At 50.4% G+C, this 19,029-nt stretch overlaps 1 protein-coding gene across 2 annotated transcripts in view; it reads left to right on the top strand.

Annotated features, from left to right (window-relative positions):
• Positions 1–18,343, top strand: part of Ski (SKI proto-oncogene) — a 68,666-nt gene extending 50,323 nt beyond the window's left edge. The window contains exons 2-7 of one of the 2 annotated variants that reach the window (XM_021160770.2): positions 11,468–11,590; positions 11,724–11,839; positions 12,490–12,752; positions 12,857–13,149; positions 14,248–14,478; positions 14,903–18,343. In XM_021160770.2, the coding sequence (XP_021016429.1) occupies positions 11,468–11,590; positions 11,724–11,839; positions 12,490–12,752; positions 12,857–13,149; positions 14,248–14,478; positions 14,903–15,091 (1,215 nt within the window). In that variant the 3' untranslated portion in view covers positions 15,092–18,343. The remainder of the gene's footprint in view (positions 1–11,467; positions 11,591–11,723; positions 11,840–12,489; positions 12,753–12,856; positions 13,150–14,247; positions 14,479–14,902) is intronic. The other variant, XM_029475805.1, reaches the window with a different exon arrangement.
• Positions 18,344–19,029: the final 686 nt, after the last annotated feature.

Genomic DNA, 19,029 nt, shown 5'->3' with positions numbered 1-19,029 from the left:
GGCTGTCCTCGAACTCAGAAATCCGCCTGCCTCTGCCTCCGGAGTGCTGGGATTAAAGGCATGCGCCACCACGCCCAGCAGGTCCTTGTTCTTGAATAGCAAGCACTCTACTCACTGAGCCATCTCCACAGCCCCCGTTGGCTGTCTGACAGGAGCCTTGTCTGAAGTGTAAAGAAAAGAAGGGCTCTGGACCAGGCAGTGGCCAGAGTCGGGCAGGTCCTGGCCATGGGGGAGCGGATGTCGATAGGGCCTGCAAGATGCAGCAGTAACCTTGAACCTAGCTGGAGTAGGCTCAGGGCTCAGTGTGGAGTTAGAACTCTTGACTAAGACAAGGATTATGGATCGTTTGTGTCTGTGTCTGACACTGATTGGATTCTCCTCGTTACATTAAAGAAAACTTGTGGCAGGGCCCAGTAGAGGGTAGTCAGAACCGTTGAGCTACAGGCTGGCAGTGGCAAGGGAGTCTTGTAATGCTGACTTGGGAGAGCTGTGGAAGACCCACTGACCTACTTTGAAAGAGAGAAGCCAGGAGACAGCACATCGTAAGCCCAGGACTTGCCCCATTTTCCTGACATTATGGGTTCTCTGCACATGGATACCGGCTGCTCAGCTCTCTGCTGTTGTGTCTGTGGCCAACTCCATATTTTCATTTGGTTTCTTCTATTCTACATCTGAACACTTCCTCGGGAAACTAATTTTTTCTGTTGGCATACCTGGTCTTTCTGGAAATGTCTTTTTTGTTCCTTTCCTATGTTTCCGTTTAGTGCTCCTCTGTTGACCTGCTCAGTGATTAGGGCTTCCTCTTTTGTGTGTGCATCTTGAGTCTGTCCTGTACTCTAGGCCTTGCGTTTCCTCTGAGATTGGTGTGACAGAAATTTCCAAGTAAACATTTAAAAAAATTCTCACAACCTTTGAGTGAGCAAATGCCTCCTACTGGAAGGTATTGCTGCTTTGAAGGCCGTGGTAGGTCCTGCTTTATGGGAGTAGAGGAGGAGACTGGAGAGACAGACAGGCTGGGGGTTAAGAATGCTTGCTGCTCTATGGAGTGGGTCACTGTGGGCCTGTTAGCGTCGTGGATGTGGAGCAAGCACTGTGAGCAGCTTCATCCCTTTGCATCCCCGCGATGTCCTGTTCTTACTGTGGAGTGAATCTCTGGACTAAAGGACACCGTCTGACATTTTGGGCTGTGGGGCATGTTGAGGATCTTAGGAGATCCCAGCATGTTGAGTTGCTTTGCAGCTTTACTCCCCGCCCCCACAGCCCCCAGTGCAGCCTCCAGACAGCCAGGATATGATACGTTATTGGGACAGTTAATAACAGGATGTAGAATTTTAAGAAGGGACTATTTTGAAAGTCCAGTATCTTCCTTGTTCAAAGTAGCATACTATGAATAGTTTCCATCTGTTTTACCCTCTCGATGAGAGAAACTCACAAGGTAGATGACAGTTGCACTGATTTTATGAAGGGCCCCCAGCAAGTGACAGAGGGTGAGGTTGTCACAAGATGTGCAGCTGTCCCCAGAAACCGCACACCCCTGATAGTAGTCCTGACATTGTATGCCTTTCTGCTCAGTAGTCATTACATTCATTTAGAAACCATGGCGGCGGCTATGCATGTAAATGACAGTTCTGGACCTTTATTGTGAGATTTGGAAATCTGAGAATGATGGAAAAAAAATTTCCCAATGAAAAATTTCTTTTAATAGAACCTTTGGGTGAATAAGTGCTTCTAATTTGAAGAAATTACTGGTTTAAAGTCTATTGTGAATTTGACCTTATGGGGGAAAAGAGGGCTGGAGACATGGCGTAGAGGTTAGAATGCTTGCTGCTTTCACAGAGGACCCAGGTTTGGTTCCCAAAAATAAGACATTAGACACTTCTGGCTTCTTTGGGCACGTATACATACTCACATACAGATATATACATCATTAAAAATTAATACTTTAAAAACAAGGGTTTTTTTGTTTTGTTTTTTCGAGACAGGGTTTCTCTGTATAGCCCTGGCTGTCCTGGAACTCACTTTGTAGACCAGGCTAGCCTCGGACTCAGAAATCCGCCTCCCAAGTGCTGGGATTAAAGGCGTGCGCCACCACACCCAGCTATAAGAACAAATTTTAAATTGAACCATTACTAGGAAATATATGTGTTTTACTAAGGTTTCTCATTGAGTCAGATATGGTGGCATACTTGAATCCCTGGCCAGCCTGGGCTGCTTCAGAGTACTAAATAATTCTTAGGCCCATGTTTGCCCGTGTGTCAAGAATGTCTATAACTTTCTAAGACCTCCCAGTGCTGGTGCCCAGATCAGAGTTTTCTTCTTGTGGTTCATTATACGTGGTAGGTCACAGAGGTCATTATACGTGGTAGGTCACAGAGGTCATTATACGTGGTAGGTCACAGAGGTCCCAGGGGTGGTACAGTGTGGGGCCCCTGTGGTATTGGCCTGGTATTCAAGTGGGGCATAGGTCCGCAGGAGTGCAGAAAGGGCTTCCCTGGGAGAAAGCTGATTGGGGAGGGGGTACTTGGAACACTGGGGCATGGAGTTTAAGCTTGAGTGAAGGGCAGGCAGTGGCATAGGCTTTCCTGACATCAGGATGTGAGCGATAGTAGTCTCTATTAATGGTGCCTGTCCTTGCCTGTGAGTGCTGAGTGCTGAGAATGAGTTTGCCACCCAGGATGGTGGGATTTAGGGACTAGGTGCTGTGAGAGTTGGGTGTTGAGACACCCCCCTACAAGAGGGACACTGTGGCAAACTTGGAGCCCCTGGATGGCCATTTTAGGAGACCTGTGAATATAGCTCTGCCCTAAGGGTTTTGTCTATAGAAGGCAGATGCCTGTGGTAGGACAAGAATCCACCCTGAGTCCCAGTCTTGGCTTGCCTCACATCAGTGCCAGAATATCCTATTACTTTATGTCATGGCGTCCAGTTCCCCGTGGTGTGTATATGCCTCTCATGACAAGGACTGAAATGCTCATGAGAAGTCAGCCACCTGCTCTGAGGGTTCTCTCTTCCTTGTGAGCATTGTGTTTTAAAGACCTTGCAAAGAGAGCTCCTGTTGTTCGCTCGTCTGCATGTCCTAGTCTATGATGTAGCCTTGGTAGATGGCGGCAGCGCAGACCTATGCACTCCTGCAGTACGTTCTTGTGCAGCAGCATCATGGCACCTGGGTTGTTTCTCTGGTGCCACACCCGTGTTGAACTCTGAAGACTGCAGCTCTGTAAACCTCAGCCTTAGGCTTTGGCTTTCCACCAAAAAGTCATGGTCACATTTTTGGGGTCTTTTTTAGCGCTTTTTTTTTTTAAATGATAGCATCATCTAACTCTTTTATAAAATTGTGGCGGTATCATTAGCTGTCATTCTCTAGTTGCTCCACCCTAGCCACCAGCCACCTCTGATCTAAGTATGTTGCTGTTAGAGATGTTTTGCACAAAGAAAACCATAGAATATGAAGAGGTTTTTTTTTTTTTTTTGGTTTTTTTTTTTTTTTTTCTGTAACTGGCTTTTATCGTTTAGCAAGATGTTTTCAGAGGTCACATGCATCGTGTCTGTTGATGCCTCCTTGTGAGGGCGGAGTGGGGTCCCAGGCTGCGGACACACCACTGTTCATTCATGTTTTAGTTCCTATTTCTTGGCTGTTGCAAACGGTGGTTGCTGTGAACACATGTGCGTATCTGAGGTGAATTCTGTTACACATGGACTCGTGTGTAGTGGACTCTTCCGTGTGTACGCATCCATAGTAACTGGTATGTGTACTAGACTTCCATGTGTGTGCATCTGTAGTAGATTCTGTTTCCCGTGGTTCTGGGAGACAGAGCCGGGTTGGGATTGCTGGGCCATCATTACTAATACCAGTATTGTCCAGGTCTTTAAAACCATGCATGTAGGCACATGTACCACCTCACCTCACTGTGCTTTTTAATCAGAAATGTTTATCGTGAGACAGTTGTGGGTGGAGGCAGTTGTGAGAAACAGTGCAAAGATTTCCTGCGTGGACCTGGGACTCTCTCAGTGGCAGCCCCTTGCAGCAGCGCAGGATGTGCTCAAGCAAGAGATTGCTGGTCATTTGGCTCCCCTGGTTTCTTTGTTGGTTGGCTTTTAAATGGTTTTGGAGTTTGGTGCTGGGGAACAAACACAGGGCTTTATATTGACACATCCTGCCTCCTGCCTACCGTTGACTGTGGTTTTCATCCTGGTTGTCCTAGTGGGCATGAGACGGTATCTCATTGTGCCTGCCTTATTACTTACTACCAGGATGTGTTTGGTTGTAGAGGTCACAGACACCAGCCTTGGGTCAGGATATAGGGAGAGGGTGCAGGACAGCCACGGTCAGTGTCCACCTCTGGTAGGGTAATTGAGGGCTTGGTGCGTACTGGGTGAACAAAACTTGTTCTTTGTGGATCTTACGTGGGGATCTACAGGGCATGTGTAGTAAGGTCCTTCTGTGAGCCTGGAACTGAATTGATGCGGACAGTGCTGACCCTTCCCTGTTTGAGTGTCTACAAATGAGGATACTACCAGGGGCTAGCCCTCCCCAGAATCTGCATGAGACTGATAAGACCCAGGGCTAGGACTGATGCCATCCTTAGAAGCCGTTGGCAGGCTGTGATTTAGTAGGAAAAATATTTGTCCAGTTTGCTAAGTTCTTGGCAATAGAGGGTCAATAATAGAGGGTCTATTGTGTTCTCTCCTTGAGAACAGGTATCATCCCTGTGTGCTAAGTTGGCCCTTCTCACTCAGGGGTGGTTAGGCTGTGGCTACAGCTGCCCAGACTTCCTTAGCAGCAGCCTTACTGTAGCCACCTGGAATGGTATGAAAATAGACATAGCTACCTAGGCTGTGTTTGCCATAGTGTGTCCTTTGACACTTGCCACACACATAGGCCTTAGAGTCTAAGAGCTGAGCAGGTAACCCTTCAAGGTGAAGTACAGTCATTTGGAAATAGATGGCCCTAACCTTGGCTGCTACACACACACACACCCTCTACATCAGTGGTTCTCAACTTGTGGGTTGCAACCCTTTAGGGGTTGGAAGACCCTTTCAACAGGGGTCACATATCAGATATTTACATTATGATTTAAAACAGCAAAATAAAAGTTACAAAGTAACAATGAAAAAAATTTTATTGTTCGTGGTCACCACAACATGAAGAATTGTATTACAGAGGTCACAGCATCATTGTTGGGAGAGCCACTGCTCTACATGGGACCCTTATTTCAATACCTGTGAGAGGTCTGGAGATGGACATTAGTGTTTGACCATTTGCAGGCACAAAAAGAAGATTATAAGAAGCAGTCACCTGCCCTGTTGGCCACTTGTAGTTTCCTTGGTACACAGACCCCATTCTGGCTCTGTCTTTAGGCTGCACCTCAGGTGCATGTGAACTGTGCCCAGCGTCTCAAACTCTGGGTAAGACATTGCATCTTTCTGTGTCTGGGTCCTTTGTGGGGCTGATGCCCCTGGTTTGTCACCCCAGGTGCTGCCCACCATCTTCCTCTCCAAGTGCTTCAGACACATCCATCATGGGATTAAAGTATTTCTACACTTACCACCTTCCCAGTGGCTCTCTGCTGAGTCTTGCTAGACACAACTGGCGTTTCCCACCCCGAGAGCTGTTTTCTGGTGGTGCCGTTGGATACTGTCTTTTGGGTCCATGTCAGGGTCAAAAGTAGAGTTTCCCAAGGCTCGGCCCACCAGACCTTGCAGAGCGTTCAAGCTCAGGAGAGGTGTGTTTGTGAAGCGTGCCTGGCTCAGCCTCACCGCTTTCTGTTAGGAAGCTATAGTCAACAAGCAACTCCCCTGGAATATGCAGGAGCTGCTTGTTCTTGGACATAAGCATAGGTTAGCCTTGTCCACCATCGTTGAGTTACTTCCAACCCTGGTGTACCATGGAGGTCCCAGCCCTGAGGGGTAGCCAGGTGTAAGGCCTCTGACTTTGGTAAGGTTGCTTGACATTGTCTCTGGTTCCAGAATTGAGGTAACATCAAAATATCCTGTTAAAGGTTTGCCCCACACTAAGGAGATCATGGACTCCCAGATGGCCCACATATGTTGCTCTCTGGGCCTGGGTGTGGACTATCTTTGTATAAATGGCAAACCCTAGTGGCCAGGAGGTTTGAGGTAGTCATCAACAACATCACAACACTGGCAGAAGTTGTCAACCAGAGGGACCACAGGTAGACTGCTAATGTAACCTCTGAGGGTCCTTATGCATCTAGCAGAATGTCAGCTGGACCCAGTCTATCTCAGTGTATCTATGGTAGAGTCTGCCTGTGCCATGATACTTAGTTGGGTCTTGGCGTCTGGTGAATATTCTATATGTGCGGCAACTCCTACCAGGGCAGACAAGGTGAAACCTCCTTTTGCTCTGGGGTGTTGGCATCTCCTTGTATCTGGCTCTAGAGTCTGGAAGAGAACAGCCAGCACTTTGTCCACAGTGAGCCAGAGAGAGAGAGATGCAACTCACTTCCCTCCCTCCCTCCCTCCCTCCCTCCCTCCCCCCTCATTTCCTTCCTCTTTTCCAATTTGGGAAGGGACCTGGAAAGATTGCTTAGTGATTAAGAATACATCTTTTGCTCTTGCAGAAGACCTGGATGGATTCTATTTCCAATACCCACATGTGGTTCACAACTTCCCATAACTGCAGTGGCAGAGGCTCCAGTAGACACTCACATAATAAACGCATGCAAGCAGAGTGCTTAGCCAAGGGGTGGTGGAGCACGCCTTTAATCCCAGCAAGCTGCAGGCAGAGGCAGGCACATCTTTTAGTTTAAGGCCAGTGAGTTCCAGGATACACAGAGAAATCCTGTTTTGAAAACAACAACAAAACTATGCATATAAAATGAAATAACTTCACTCCCCAAAGTATAGTTTTAGAGACTTCCTTGTTTTAATTTGTGATGTGTTTAAATGCTTTGTCTGCACATACATCTACATACCCACCATGTGCATTCCTGCTGCTGGGAAAGTCAGAAGAGGACATTTGATCCTGTGGGACCTGAGTTCCAGATGATTGTGAACCACTCTGTGGGTGCTGAGAATAAAACCCAAGTCTTCAGCAACAGCAGCAAATGCTCTTAACCACCGAGCCATTTTTTTATGTTTGCATGTTCACATGTATATATGTATGTGTGCCATGCCATGTGTGTGACTAGTACCCATGGAGGCCAGAAACTGGAGTTCCCTGAAACTGGAGTTGGAGATGGTTGTGAGTCACCTTGTGAGTGCTGGGAACCAAATCCAAGTCCTCTGGAAGAACAGCCATTGCTTTTACCCACTGAGCATCTCTAGCTCAAGGGATGCATAGACAGCATTTCTGAGAGCTTCTAAATAGGTGGGTATTACATGATGTCCCCACAGCAGAGCTGGCTCACACCTGGGAAGACTGTTCCTGTCACAAGCCAATTCTGAGTCCCTTCCCGTCATTGCCGTTTAGTCCTCAAGCCTGGCACATATTGCACAGGGAATGCTTAGGAGTGAGGCACCGAGATCTCACAGACTTCTCCCAGATGACTGCGGCCCTTTGCATGCACAGAGAGCGGGGCCTAGCCTGCCTTATTGCTATTGGCAGCTGTTGAGTTTGGGTGTTCCCTCGTAATCCATCCTGTTGTATTTGTGTGTTTAAGGGCCTAAGTGACAAGAGACCCTGGCACTGGATAGGCTGAGAGCCTGGCTGGAATCAGGCCAGCCTCATTTCCTGACACTTGTTCCTTCTGTTGGCCTTTCCTGCCTCTGTCGTTTGGAAGCTTGCCTGGGTTCTGCCCTGTGGTATGGGTACTGTCTGCATTGTCAGGGACATACAGCAGAGTCCCTGTGTTCTCCCATGACCATTTGGTAGTCACTTAAAGATGGTTGGCGTCTGGGGCAGTGACCAGAGCACTATAGGAAGTTAAGCTGCATGTTCTGATAACAATCCACCCACCCACACACACACACACACACACACACACACACACACATATTCACAATCAAGGATAAGAAACTGGATGCAGCTGGAAGGATGGCAGCGCAGGCCTTGGGGACAGGTTCTGAGGCAGACTATTTTTTTGTTTGTTTTATTTTCGGGACAGGATCTCTTTATGTAGCTCTGACTGTCCAGGAACTTGCTATGTAGACCAGGCTGGCCTTGGACTCCCAGTGTGCATGCGTGCCCCATCACCTTGGCTCTGATAATGAAGTTTCTTCAATAGTCGGGGCTATCTTGGGATGAACCATGGCAGTGAGCTTGTTCTTTCAGGACTGGCCATGAGTGGAGACTGTCAGGATTCTGTAGCGTGTGAGGTGAGCAGATGCTGTGTAGGGGCCCCTGGTGGTTCTCAATTTCTTCTGTGGGTATCTAGTTACAATGATCACCTTAGCACAGTGTGCAGACCTCTTTTAGAACCCTGAACCTACTCACTGCCTTCGCAGTGCCAGCCATAGTGACTACTGCCTGTGACAAGTTGCCATGCCTTGGGACGATTTCTCCAGCTCCCTGCTGTCTATGCTTATTGGGCATAAGGGCATAGGCATCCACAGGGTGCACTGTCTGTGCTGAATGGCTCCTGCTGGCCACAAATCCCTGAGGCCCTGCCTGGCAGTTCTCTGTCTGTCTGAGGCTAGAGACAAGTGCTAGACACAGCAGCCACATTGGCCACAGCTCATGTGAATGCCAGGCTCCACTGTAACCCACAGGCCCATAGTGTCCTGTCCTGTTTCTTTCCTTGGTCAGCAAGAGTGTATCAAGTATTCTTTCTGAGGTAGAAGGTGAAGAAATGTTAAGTTCTCTGTAGGTCACCGTGCAGGGTGGGGTGGGGAAGGGAGGGGTGGGGTGGGCATATTCAGCTGGCTCTTCACCTGCTTTGGGATGGATCTGCATATCCACAGCCCTTCCTGCACAGGTGCAGAGGTCACACTCAGTGACACCTGTTCTCAGTGTCTTTGCCCTTGGGATGTGGGGGAAACAAACACCACTGTCTGAAGCCCCAGAGAGGAAGTGGCCACAGGGCACTGCTGTGGCCGGCTCAGCTGGCTCCTCCCTGATATAGCCTGATAATAGCTCTTGGTATTGGACTTTTTGGGGCAGGGCTGCCTCTTGTCAACCTGTTTAGGTCCTGGCTTTAGTATGTGGGTCCAGAGCTCCCCTCCTGGCTTGTAGGCACTGTGGACTGTTTTTGAGGCCCCAAGAAAGGTTAGGCTTAGGGTTAGTCCTAACTGGTTCTCCTAGAGAGGACACATGCTATGGTACAGTTTTGTTAACCATTGGATGACTCCAAGGACTCCTAGTGTCCATGCTGTGGACACTGATATACCAAACCTGATGAAGCTCTTTCTCTGCTCCTTTGAAAAGTAGGACACCTGCCAGGTGGCCCTCCACCAGGGCCCTCTTGCTTAACTGCCCTTCAGCTCATGTATGCAGCTAGCTTGGTACTAAAGGGGAAATTCCTGGCACTGTCTAGTTTTAACACTTCCTTGTTCTGTAAGAGTTCTACTTGCCTTTGGACTTTCTATGAACATCTCAGGAGAGTTGTTCCAGCTACCTTAAGACTCTTCCACTAGCTCCAGGGGCTTCCCCGTCCCATGTGTGAAGAAACATCTGGGTTGCCTTAGGAGACTTTGACCCCAGTATAGTAGTCTAGCAACCCCCTGCCTCCCGCCCCAGGGCCCTTCTGAACAGGAAGTAGCCTTACCCAGTGGTCCTATTCCTCAGCATTTTCTGCTGGGTCACAGTTTTGAGGCTGCCTGAGAGGTGTCCCAGACTAGACTTGTGGCTTTCTCTGTGAGAGACTAGATAGAGCTCACTTTTTGCACCTGTTCCAGTGTCTGCTCAGACAGGAAGCCCCACCCTGGTGTGCAACACCCACCTTCTGCCTTCATTGTGGGAGGGATCCTTGCAATTCCGGAAGTGGGTTCTTCTGCCCCAACCAGCATCCTGAATATCTATTCCTGCAGGGAGCATACATGGCCTCCACTGAGCCTCTGCTAAGTGACGGCTTGACACTATGAGTTATTCCCTCTAGAAAGGTAGTTTTGGTGTCTTTTTTTTCTTGAACAGTTATTTGTATGTGTTTGAGGAACATGCACCCCAGCTGAGCGTGGGTTTGTCTCTGAAAGTGCCCTGGGGACACCACCAATGTCATCCCTCCAGTGATTTCCCCCAGTGCAGGCCCCTGAATACAGAGGTCCTTCCCTTTCTGAGCACTAGGGGTAGAGGCACTCACTGTCTTGCTCGCCCCAAAGACTTGCTTATTATACTTGCAAAGGCAGCAGGCCTCCCAGGCACAAGCACTGGACAGGGACCCAGCACATGCACTGCTCACTACCTGGGCCTTGGTGAAGGCCTCCAGTGAGGCAGATCATCTCTCCTCCAGGTTTCGTGAAAGGAAACCTGTCAAGCTGTTACCTTGGCTGCCTTCTTCCTCATTGCCTCTTCAAGGAAGGCAAGGCCAGTTTTATGATAAGTTGTTTCCCCCAAGTATTCTAGAGAAGAGCCCTGTTCTTCTGTAGACCTGAGGCCTCCTGACTGGAGATCAGAGGCCTCACTTTGGCTGCATCTCTCCCATCACACCCAATGTAACTCCCCCTTTAAAAGGAGGCTGTGTGTGGGGCCAAGGTGTAAACTCTGCAATGTCTGCCTTGGGGTCCATGTCATCTACTTAGACCCTAGCTGAGGGACAGTAGCTTAGCTTCTATAGGCTTAGCTGCTGGGGAAGAGGCCCATGGATTGTTCTGTACAGGGAATGCGTGTGTGACATGTGCCATTTATTTAGGGTGAGGGCCATTGGATTTCACGTACTGACTGGCTCGGGTGTGTACCACTTAATGCTGGATGTCAAAATAGATGATGGCTGGTGCCTGAGAAAAGTTAGGGTCCTGGGTGGCTTCTGTAAGCTGACAGCAAAGGCAGTGTGGTGACACCTGGTGAAAGCTGTTTTGTGAGGTGTGTCATGATCCTTCAAGTTGAGTATTTCCTTCCTCTGCGGAGAGGGTAACTGCAGTGCTCTCTAATGACTCAGTGATAAAGGCCACCCAGAGGGTAGCCCAGCCCTCCCAGGCTCCTTACAGGCTTTAATACAGCTGGTTGTTGGGTCACACATGAGCCTGAAGTCATTGCTGCTGGGTCATTTAGCCCATTCCTGATACGGTCCTAGAGTGGGACTGGTCCCGTCCAGCCTTCCCAGCATCATAGCTGTGTTCTAAAGTAGTGTGGACTGAAGGCAAAGAAACTCAGGTCAAAGCACACAGAGCCCGCTGCAGCATAGCATTTCTCTGTCTCATGTGACATCCTCGTCCCTTAGCAGACACATCAGGCTTACCTTTCTGCACAGGGTCAAGGGCACACTGTGTTTGTAGCTCCGTACGTTTGGGTCCCCGGGGCTCCTTCATAGCTGTGGAGTTACGATGATCCAGTGGGGAGCTTGCTGCCATGGGGCTGGTAGGAAGACCTGCCTGGGCCCAGGGATCCCAACAGGGCCTTTTGTATTGATCACAGGTCTCAGAGCCCCCAGCTTCCATAAGACCCAAAACAGACGACACTTCCTCACAGTCCCCTGCATCTTCTGAGAAGGACAAGCAGTCCACTTGGCTGCGGACCTTGGCTGGTTCCTCCAATAAGGTGCTATGTGGGAACCTGTCTGGGGTCTTTGGGGAGGGTGCAAGGCTCTTAGAGCCAACTCTGTGGCTCTACTCAGCCTCAGGGGCATAAAGTGGCGTGTTTTTCTGTAATCTCACATAGATTTTCTTGACAGAGCCTCGGCTGCACTCACCCTCGCCAGCGCCTTTCTGCTTTCCGGCCCTGGTCCCCTGCAGTGTCTGCGAGTGAGAAAGAGACGTCCCCACACCTCCCAGCCTTGATTCGAGACAGGTGAGTGGGGAATAGACAGGACTGAACGCTGGTTTAGCAGGCTTTGATGGTGTTGGTGCCTTTAGTCTTAGGATAAACTGCCTAGACCTTTGAAGTTTTTGATGAAGATGCTGAGTTCACAGACAGTATTAAGAATTAGCCTCCAGCCTGGCGTGGTGGCGCACACCTTTAATTCCAGCACTCGGGAGGCAGAGGCAGATGGATTTCTGAGTTTGAGGCCAGCCTGGTCTACAAAGTGAGTTCCAGGACAGCCAGGGCTATACAGAGAAACCCTGTCTCGAAAAACCAACCAACCAACCAAACAAACAACCAAACAAACAAACAAACAAAAAGATTTAGCCTCCAGCATTCAAGAGGCAGAGGCAACTGAACCTCTGTGAGTTTCAGGCCAGTCTGGAATGGATAGCAAATTCCAAGCCAGGCTTGCATAAAGATTCTGCCTCTGAAAACATGAAGGTCTAGTTGTGTACTGTCCTAGCCCAACCTGTGGGGCTTTTGTGGTTCTCAGCCATTTGAATCTTGACCTTGTTAGGTAAAGTAGACAGAGAAGATGTCCTGTGTCCAGACCAACTGAGCAGGGTGCGTTCTACAACTCATGTAGGGGTTTGAGAGGCAGATATATACCCTGGCTAAGCAACTGTTTCCTATAGCTTCTACTCCTACAAGAGCTTTGAGACAGCCGTGGCCCCCAATGTGGCCCTAGCACCACCAACACAGCAAAAGGTTGTGAACAGTCCACCCTGCACCACCGTGGTCTCCCGGGCACCAGAGCCTCTTACTACTTGTATCCAGCCACGAAAGCGGAAGCTGACTCTGGACACACCAGGAGCCCCAGACGTGCTGACACCTGTGGCTGCTGCAGAGGAAGACAAGGATTCTGAGGCCGAGGTTGAAGTTGAAAGCAGAGAGGAGTGTAAGTGTGGACTCTGCCTTGGGAGGTGGGGTATGGGGGTGCATTTGGTATGACCAAGCCAGCGTACCCTGGAGTGCCTAATGCTTTGGTTTTTCTGTCCTCAGTCACCTCCTCCTTGTCCTCGCTGTCCTCTCCGTCCTTTACCTCGTCCAGCTCTGCCAAGGATCTAAGCTCCCCAGGCATGCATGCTCCACCCGTGGTTGCCCCTGATGCTGCAGCCCATGTTGATGCCCCAAGTGGGCTGGAGGCAGAGTTGGAGCACCTGCGGCAAGCCCTGGAGGGCGGCCTGGATACCAAGGAAGCCAAAGAAAAGTTCCTGCATGAGGTGGTCAAAATGCGAGTTAAGCAAGAGGAAAAGCTGACAGCAGCCCTGCAGGCTAAGCGCAGCCTGCACCAGGTAAGGTGGGCAGCAAGGAGGCCCATGAAATACAGGAGACAGCCTCCTTTTCGGCTGCCCAAGCCCCCTTGGAGACCCGTGGGGTTCTTCCCCAAGCTTCCAGGAAGGTTCCCATAGTGGTCCCAGCCTCAGCTCTCCCTGTCCGTGGGCCTCACTAAAGAATTGGTGTGTTTTCTTGGCCATGACAAAGACCAGAGTGTTAATGGGAGGGAGGAGTGGCTGTAGGAGTGCTGCCTCTCGCTCTGTGAGGAGTTGGTTGATTCCCCAGCAACGTCAGGGATGGTTTCTGAAGCCCCTTGGAGAAGAGCCGAGGCACCTGGGATACCACTTCGGAGGTGTGTGTGTCTCCTGCTCACTAGGCTCCTCTGCTCTTACTTCTTCTCTAGGCTGGACCCTTTCTTCTTACACCTTCTCTTCACACTATTTGTTTTTCTGACATGAGTAAGAGAGGCCCAGTTCTCAGGCGCCTAGGGAGAGCGAGGCGCTTAGCTGATGTTCTCCACCAGGACTCAGCATTAAGGCTTTGCTGCAGGCTCAACCTCAGCTGAATTCACACCTCAGCCTGAGTCTGGCAGCTCTGGGGGCAGCCTCACATGCGTGGGCTTTAACACAACACAACCCTGTCAATCCTCAGGGCTGCAGGATTTCAGAGTTCTCCTCAGAGTGGATCTTAGTCATTCCCTCATCTTTCCTTGCCCCCATTCTGGGTAGAGGTGTAATTCTCCACATGAGTATTCATGAGGGTCAGGGGTCACACTGCATGCTTAACAAGTAGGGAAGAACATGAGAAGTACCAAAAGTAACTGGCTCCATCTGGCTAGAAGCCAACGTCAGGCCTCAGGTGCAGTGTCTGAGACGGTGCTGGTGCTATCCTCCGCTCTCATTCAGACAAGGCACGTGCGCTTGGGAGGGGGAGGTGTGAGGAGGCTCTGCTGCAGCCTGTAAATGATGGAGCCGACCATAGCTAGTCATCGATCGCTGCTGAACCCCGTCAGGAAAGACACTGACAGTTAGGGGAACAGCCTGTCAGGTGGCAGGATGGCTGGGAAGATGCTGGGCTGGCAGTACCTTGAACCTGTTGGCTCCATGTCCTCCCAGGAGCTAGAATTCTTGCGTGTGGCCAAGAAGGAGAAACTGCGGGAAGCCACAGAGGCCAAGCGCAGTTTGAGGAAAGAGATTGAGCGGCTCCGAGCTGAAAATGAGAAGAAGATGAAAGAGGCCAACGAATCCCGGGTGCGCCTGAAGCGAGAGCTGGAGCAGGCGCGGCAGGTCCGGGTGTGTGACAAGGGCTGCGAGGCCGGGCGCCTGCGTGCCAAGTACTCAGCCCAGGTACCTACTGTAGTGGATTTGCTAGTAACACTGGCATGTACAGAGGTAGCTGCTGTCACCAATCCAAGGTCCTCAGTTTACCCATTCCTAGCTGGATGTGAGGTGATGATGTGTCACGCCTGGAGACCCTGTGGTGTGTCCAGCAGACCTGGGCCTGGGTGCTGGGGGACTATTTTCCATATGGGTGGAAGTCCACCCCCCAGTACGACCATTATGGCCCCAGAATACAGGCTTTCCTCCCCGCTGCTGGCTTGGGAAGCAAGCTCTAAACTGGGATCAGGAAATGGGCACACAATGGCAGTTTCTGCAGCTTAGGGCTCCAACCCAGTGAGCCCTTGAGGGAAAAGGTCTTCCCCGTTTGTTTTCACTGCTGTTTGGTGCTGGTGCTAGGCACTGCTGACCTCTCGCTTGGCGTCCCTTTCAGATTGAGGACCTGCAAGCGAAGCTGCAGCATGCGGAGGCCGACCGCGAGCAGCTTCGAGCTGACCTGCTGCGGGAACGTGAGGCCCGCGAGCATCTGGAGAAGGTGGTGAGGGAGCTTCAGGAGCAGCTGCGGCCTCGGCCACGGCCTGAGCATCCTGGAGGTGAGAGCAACGCTGAGCTGGGCCCCTAGCCTGGGCAGTGATTGCCACTGCCACGTGGACCCCTATGCGTGCGCAGAGGGCAGCGGGTATGTGGCTTTGCAGGCCCGGCCCATGCCTCTGCAGCCACACAGCACAACGTCTCTACTGTGCCTATTACCAAGCGAGTGTTTGTAACCACATACTTTTGGAATCCACTGCAAAATTTTCTACTGGCCAAGTTCAAGTGAGCAAGCCATGTCCCCAGCTGCAGTCAGAGTTGAGACCGGCTCTGTGGCTTGTAGCTGGTTCTCTGCTTGCTAGAACATTCTAACATTTACACTTTTGTTATAAGCTATTTAAAACCAGTAAGGAGACTTGATATTCAGAGAATCAACATGTTTTTTAATGACTAACTGTAAAAGGCCCCTACACGTGACGCCATCTGGACACCCACTCTGGCGGGGGTGGCACCCACCCACCGCCGTCCTGGGAAGCCATCACCGCTCATCTGTGCCCGCGGCTACAAGAGGACAGCAAGGGTTTTCTTCAGAGTCTATTTTTTCAGCAACAAGGACCCCAGTCTTCCTGCTGCTGCCAGGAAGAGCAGGGAGAGCGCCGCGTGCGAGATGAGCCCCAACACTGCCCGCCTTACCGCCGCTGCCCCGCCCATCACCACTAACCCCACCCTGCGGGCACCAGGAGACCTGAGCCTCGGTTTGCCCAGGCCCCTGGGTGCCCCTGCCCACCTACACCTTGAGGGGCTGACCTGTGTTAGGCAGTGGCCATGGCCCAGTGTGATGTTGTGTTGCTCACACACGCCACCCAGCCACCCATGCGCTGCCTGACCACAGCAACCCCCTCCCGTGCGGCAGACGTCACTCCTTGCATCGTGAGCTGAGGCTGCAGCATTGGAACAAAACAGCATTACATCACTTTTCCTTTAATTTTTTTTTCCTTTTATTTTGTTGTTGTTTGTTGTTCATTTAAACATGTATTTAGAACTGCACTTTGTCAGAACCTTTCAGTCCCATCCTACTCCCCGGTTAACTGAGGTTTTTACCAATTTCTAGAGCAGTTCAAACCCTAAGTGCTCAAGCGCTTACACATCCCCTCTGGTGCTTGGTTGAACAAGGGAATCACAAGACAATGAAAATGCAGAGACTGAACTTGGGGGTCGTTCTGTGCCTTCCAGCATCTTGTACAGCAAACCCTGACTTGTCTTTTTACCCCCAAAATACCGTCTTCAGTAGCGACTGAATCTGCCACTGTCAAAATACGTTACTTGCATTTATTCCAAATAATCTCGTTTACTCTTAACTGTTTATGCAAATTGTATAAGGTTTCTTATGCCCAAGCTTGAAAAATGATTTCCCAGTAGACAAGAGGCCCCCACCCATCCTCCAATTGTGTTTATTTACATGAGAAGATCATACAAAAGCCCTCCGCTCTAGTCCTAGCAGGGCAGCCATGAGCCGAGGGGAGGTGGAGGCGGCTTGTGCAGGTACAAACGACCTCAAGGACTGTGGCCTGCAACTGGAGACTGCTAAGCCCTGACGTCTGGTGCCGAGGTCGTCTGCAGGGTTTTGCCCTTGGTTTACTGAGGGGGGGCTGAGCTGCTGCTGGTCCCCCCTTCTGACGTGCAATGCAAAAGGGACATCATGTATACGCAGCATTTATTTGGAGTTTTTCCTTTGGCTTTTTTTCCTCTCTTTTTCAGTTATGAAACTTGTATGCATGGATTTCACATCTCCATAGCTAGACCCGCCATGGGCATTATGACCGTGTCTCCTAAAGGGTCGGTTTTGTTACGCAACACGAAGAATGCTGTCTCAGCCTTGTTTTTCTAGAGTTGTGTTTTTCAGTCATTTCTTCAAGGAAAACTAAATGATTTAGTTGGAGCAAAGCTTTAAGTGTGTTGGTGTGCTTCTGTGTGGCTGTCCCTGTTGCTAGCAGATCACAGTGATTTGGTCCCATTGGAGCCTTCGGCCCCAGGGGCGCTCACTTTTTCTCAGCAGAGCCTCTCCTTGCCACAGCCCTGGTCACCATCAGTTCCCTGGCCTCCCTCCGTGGTCCAGCACTGGCCCCAGTATGCTGTGTATGCAGCAGGGACTCTTTCCCCACATGCCAGAATGACTTGGATCTGGGAAGGGCGTGTCATCTCAGCAATTGTTCCTCCCAGACCCCTCCTCCCCCTGCTTCCTGTGGGATCAGAGTACGGCTCCTGTTGGCTAGTAGCTTGTGATCTGGGACCTCTGGGGCCTCATGTCTAGGTCATCCTGATGCCTCTGCCTCACTCCCGGGCTCCAGTCCTGGGTGAAGTTGGCAAAGCACTGGGTATCTTGTGCGGCTGTTGTGGAAGGCGGCCCTGCTTGATGCAGGGTCTGCAGTGGCCTGAAGGCAGCCAGGCACTGCATGCCTGTCTCCTTATGAGGAAGGCTGCAAATTTCAGAGAAAAGGGAGTTGAGGTTTCCACCATGTTGGCTGTTGACTCTCCCTGTATGTTAAACCCTTGACCAGTTTACTCGTTTCTATCCTGGAAGATTTTTAACAAAGGGAAAAACCAACAGCAATAAGTCATTGGTGAGCAGCTAACTCGCTCATTGATGAGCAGCTAACTCACACACACACACCCCGACACCCTGCTTTTCATACAGAACTAGCCAATGTAAAGACGACTCACATGTAAATACTTTTTTCCATTTCACACCGTTGTATTATAAGTGTATATGGCGACTCCTTTTCCAGAAACTTTTCTTACCTGTTGGTTGTCTTGTTTCCTGGGTTGTTTTTAACTGAAGACAAAATTGCTCATTTGCCAGAGGGGACAGAAGCGTCTTGTGGCATTTCCCATGTGGTGGCCTCCATGGTACCCACTCTCCCAGTTCCAACGCAGGTTATCCCCTGTGGTTTCTCCCCACATGCCTACCCTACCTAGGGCTGAGGGGGAGGGGCTCTTGCTTTAAGTCAGAAGTCTCAAATGACATGCTCATCAATTAAAGGAAAAAAAAACCCACCTCAACCTTCATAACTGCCCAACAACTACCCCCACCCCCACCCGCGCCCTCCAGTCCTACGCTGCTGCTAACGACAATACGACGGCTTACTCTGCTACTCGAGAACTATTTTTATGTAATTAATGTATGCTTTCTTGTTTATAAATGCCTGATTTAAAAAAAAAAGGAAACAAAGAAAAAGCTTGGCATATTTATCTATTTCTCTGTGTACCTGTTAGTCCTTTTGCCCTCTCCTCTCCCCACCCCCCAGAAACAGATGACATTGTATAATAAAGGACTTTGCGAGTACCATGGGTGCCTGCAGCCCCCATGCATGCAGTCAGGTCCTCAGGAAAGGGGGAGTTGGGAGGCATCTCCACAGGATAGACCTGGAGCTGTTGGTAGCTCAGCTGTGTTACCAGGAACTCTGACCTCGGTAACCTTTTTGGACAGGACTCAGCAGTGCTGGACAGATGGAATGGGCATAGCCCTTCCTGGCAGAGGTTCCACAAGTGTTCTACTGATTCAAAACTCCCTGGGGCCAAACTGAGTGCAGAAGGGTAGACAGGGAAGGCCTGAGTGGAGAAGTCCCCATCCCATGGTCTGGCTGAGGTCTCCTTCATCAGCCAGGTCCTCTGTATGGACACAGCTGCCCCTCCATACTTTGCTACAACTCTTGAAACTCAGCTTCTTGGCTGGTACCAGCTTCTAAGTTTCCTAAGAAAACTTACTGGGGACTCCCTACGTAGGGCTGGCAGCTCCCAGGTGGTCCTGGTTCCTGTCCTGTGACTCCCCATCTTCATGTCTACTCAGACACACCCTGCCTTGCCCACCTCAGCTCAGCTGTGCCAACTTGTCTCCTGGCTCCTGCCTGCCATCAGAGAGTCAAGTGGGCTGTTCCTAGGCCAAGCAAACAAGCCTCTATCTGTCTATCTATAATCTATCTTACCTACCTACCTACCATCATCTGTCCACCCGCCCACCCACCCATTATG

The sequence above is a fragment of the Mus caroli genome, chromosome 4, assembly GCF_900094665.2.
Source record: "Mus caroli chromosome 4, CAROLI_EIJ_v1.1, whole genome shotgun sequence".
In the NCBI taxonomy this organism is placed as follows: Eukaryota; Metazoa; Chordata; class Mammalia; order Rodentia; family Muridae; genus Mus; species Mus caroli.
This window is presented reverse-complemented; position numbering and strand designations above follow the sequence as displayed.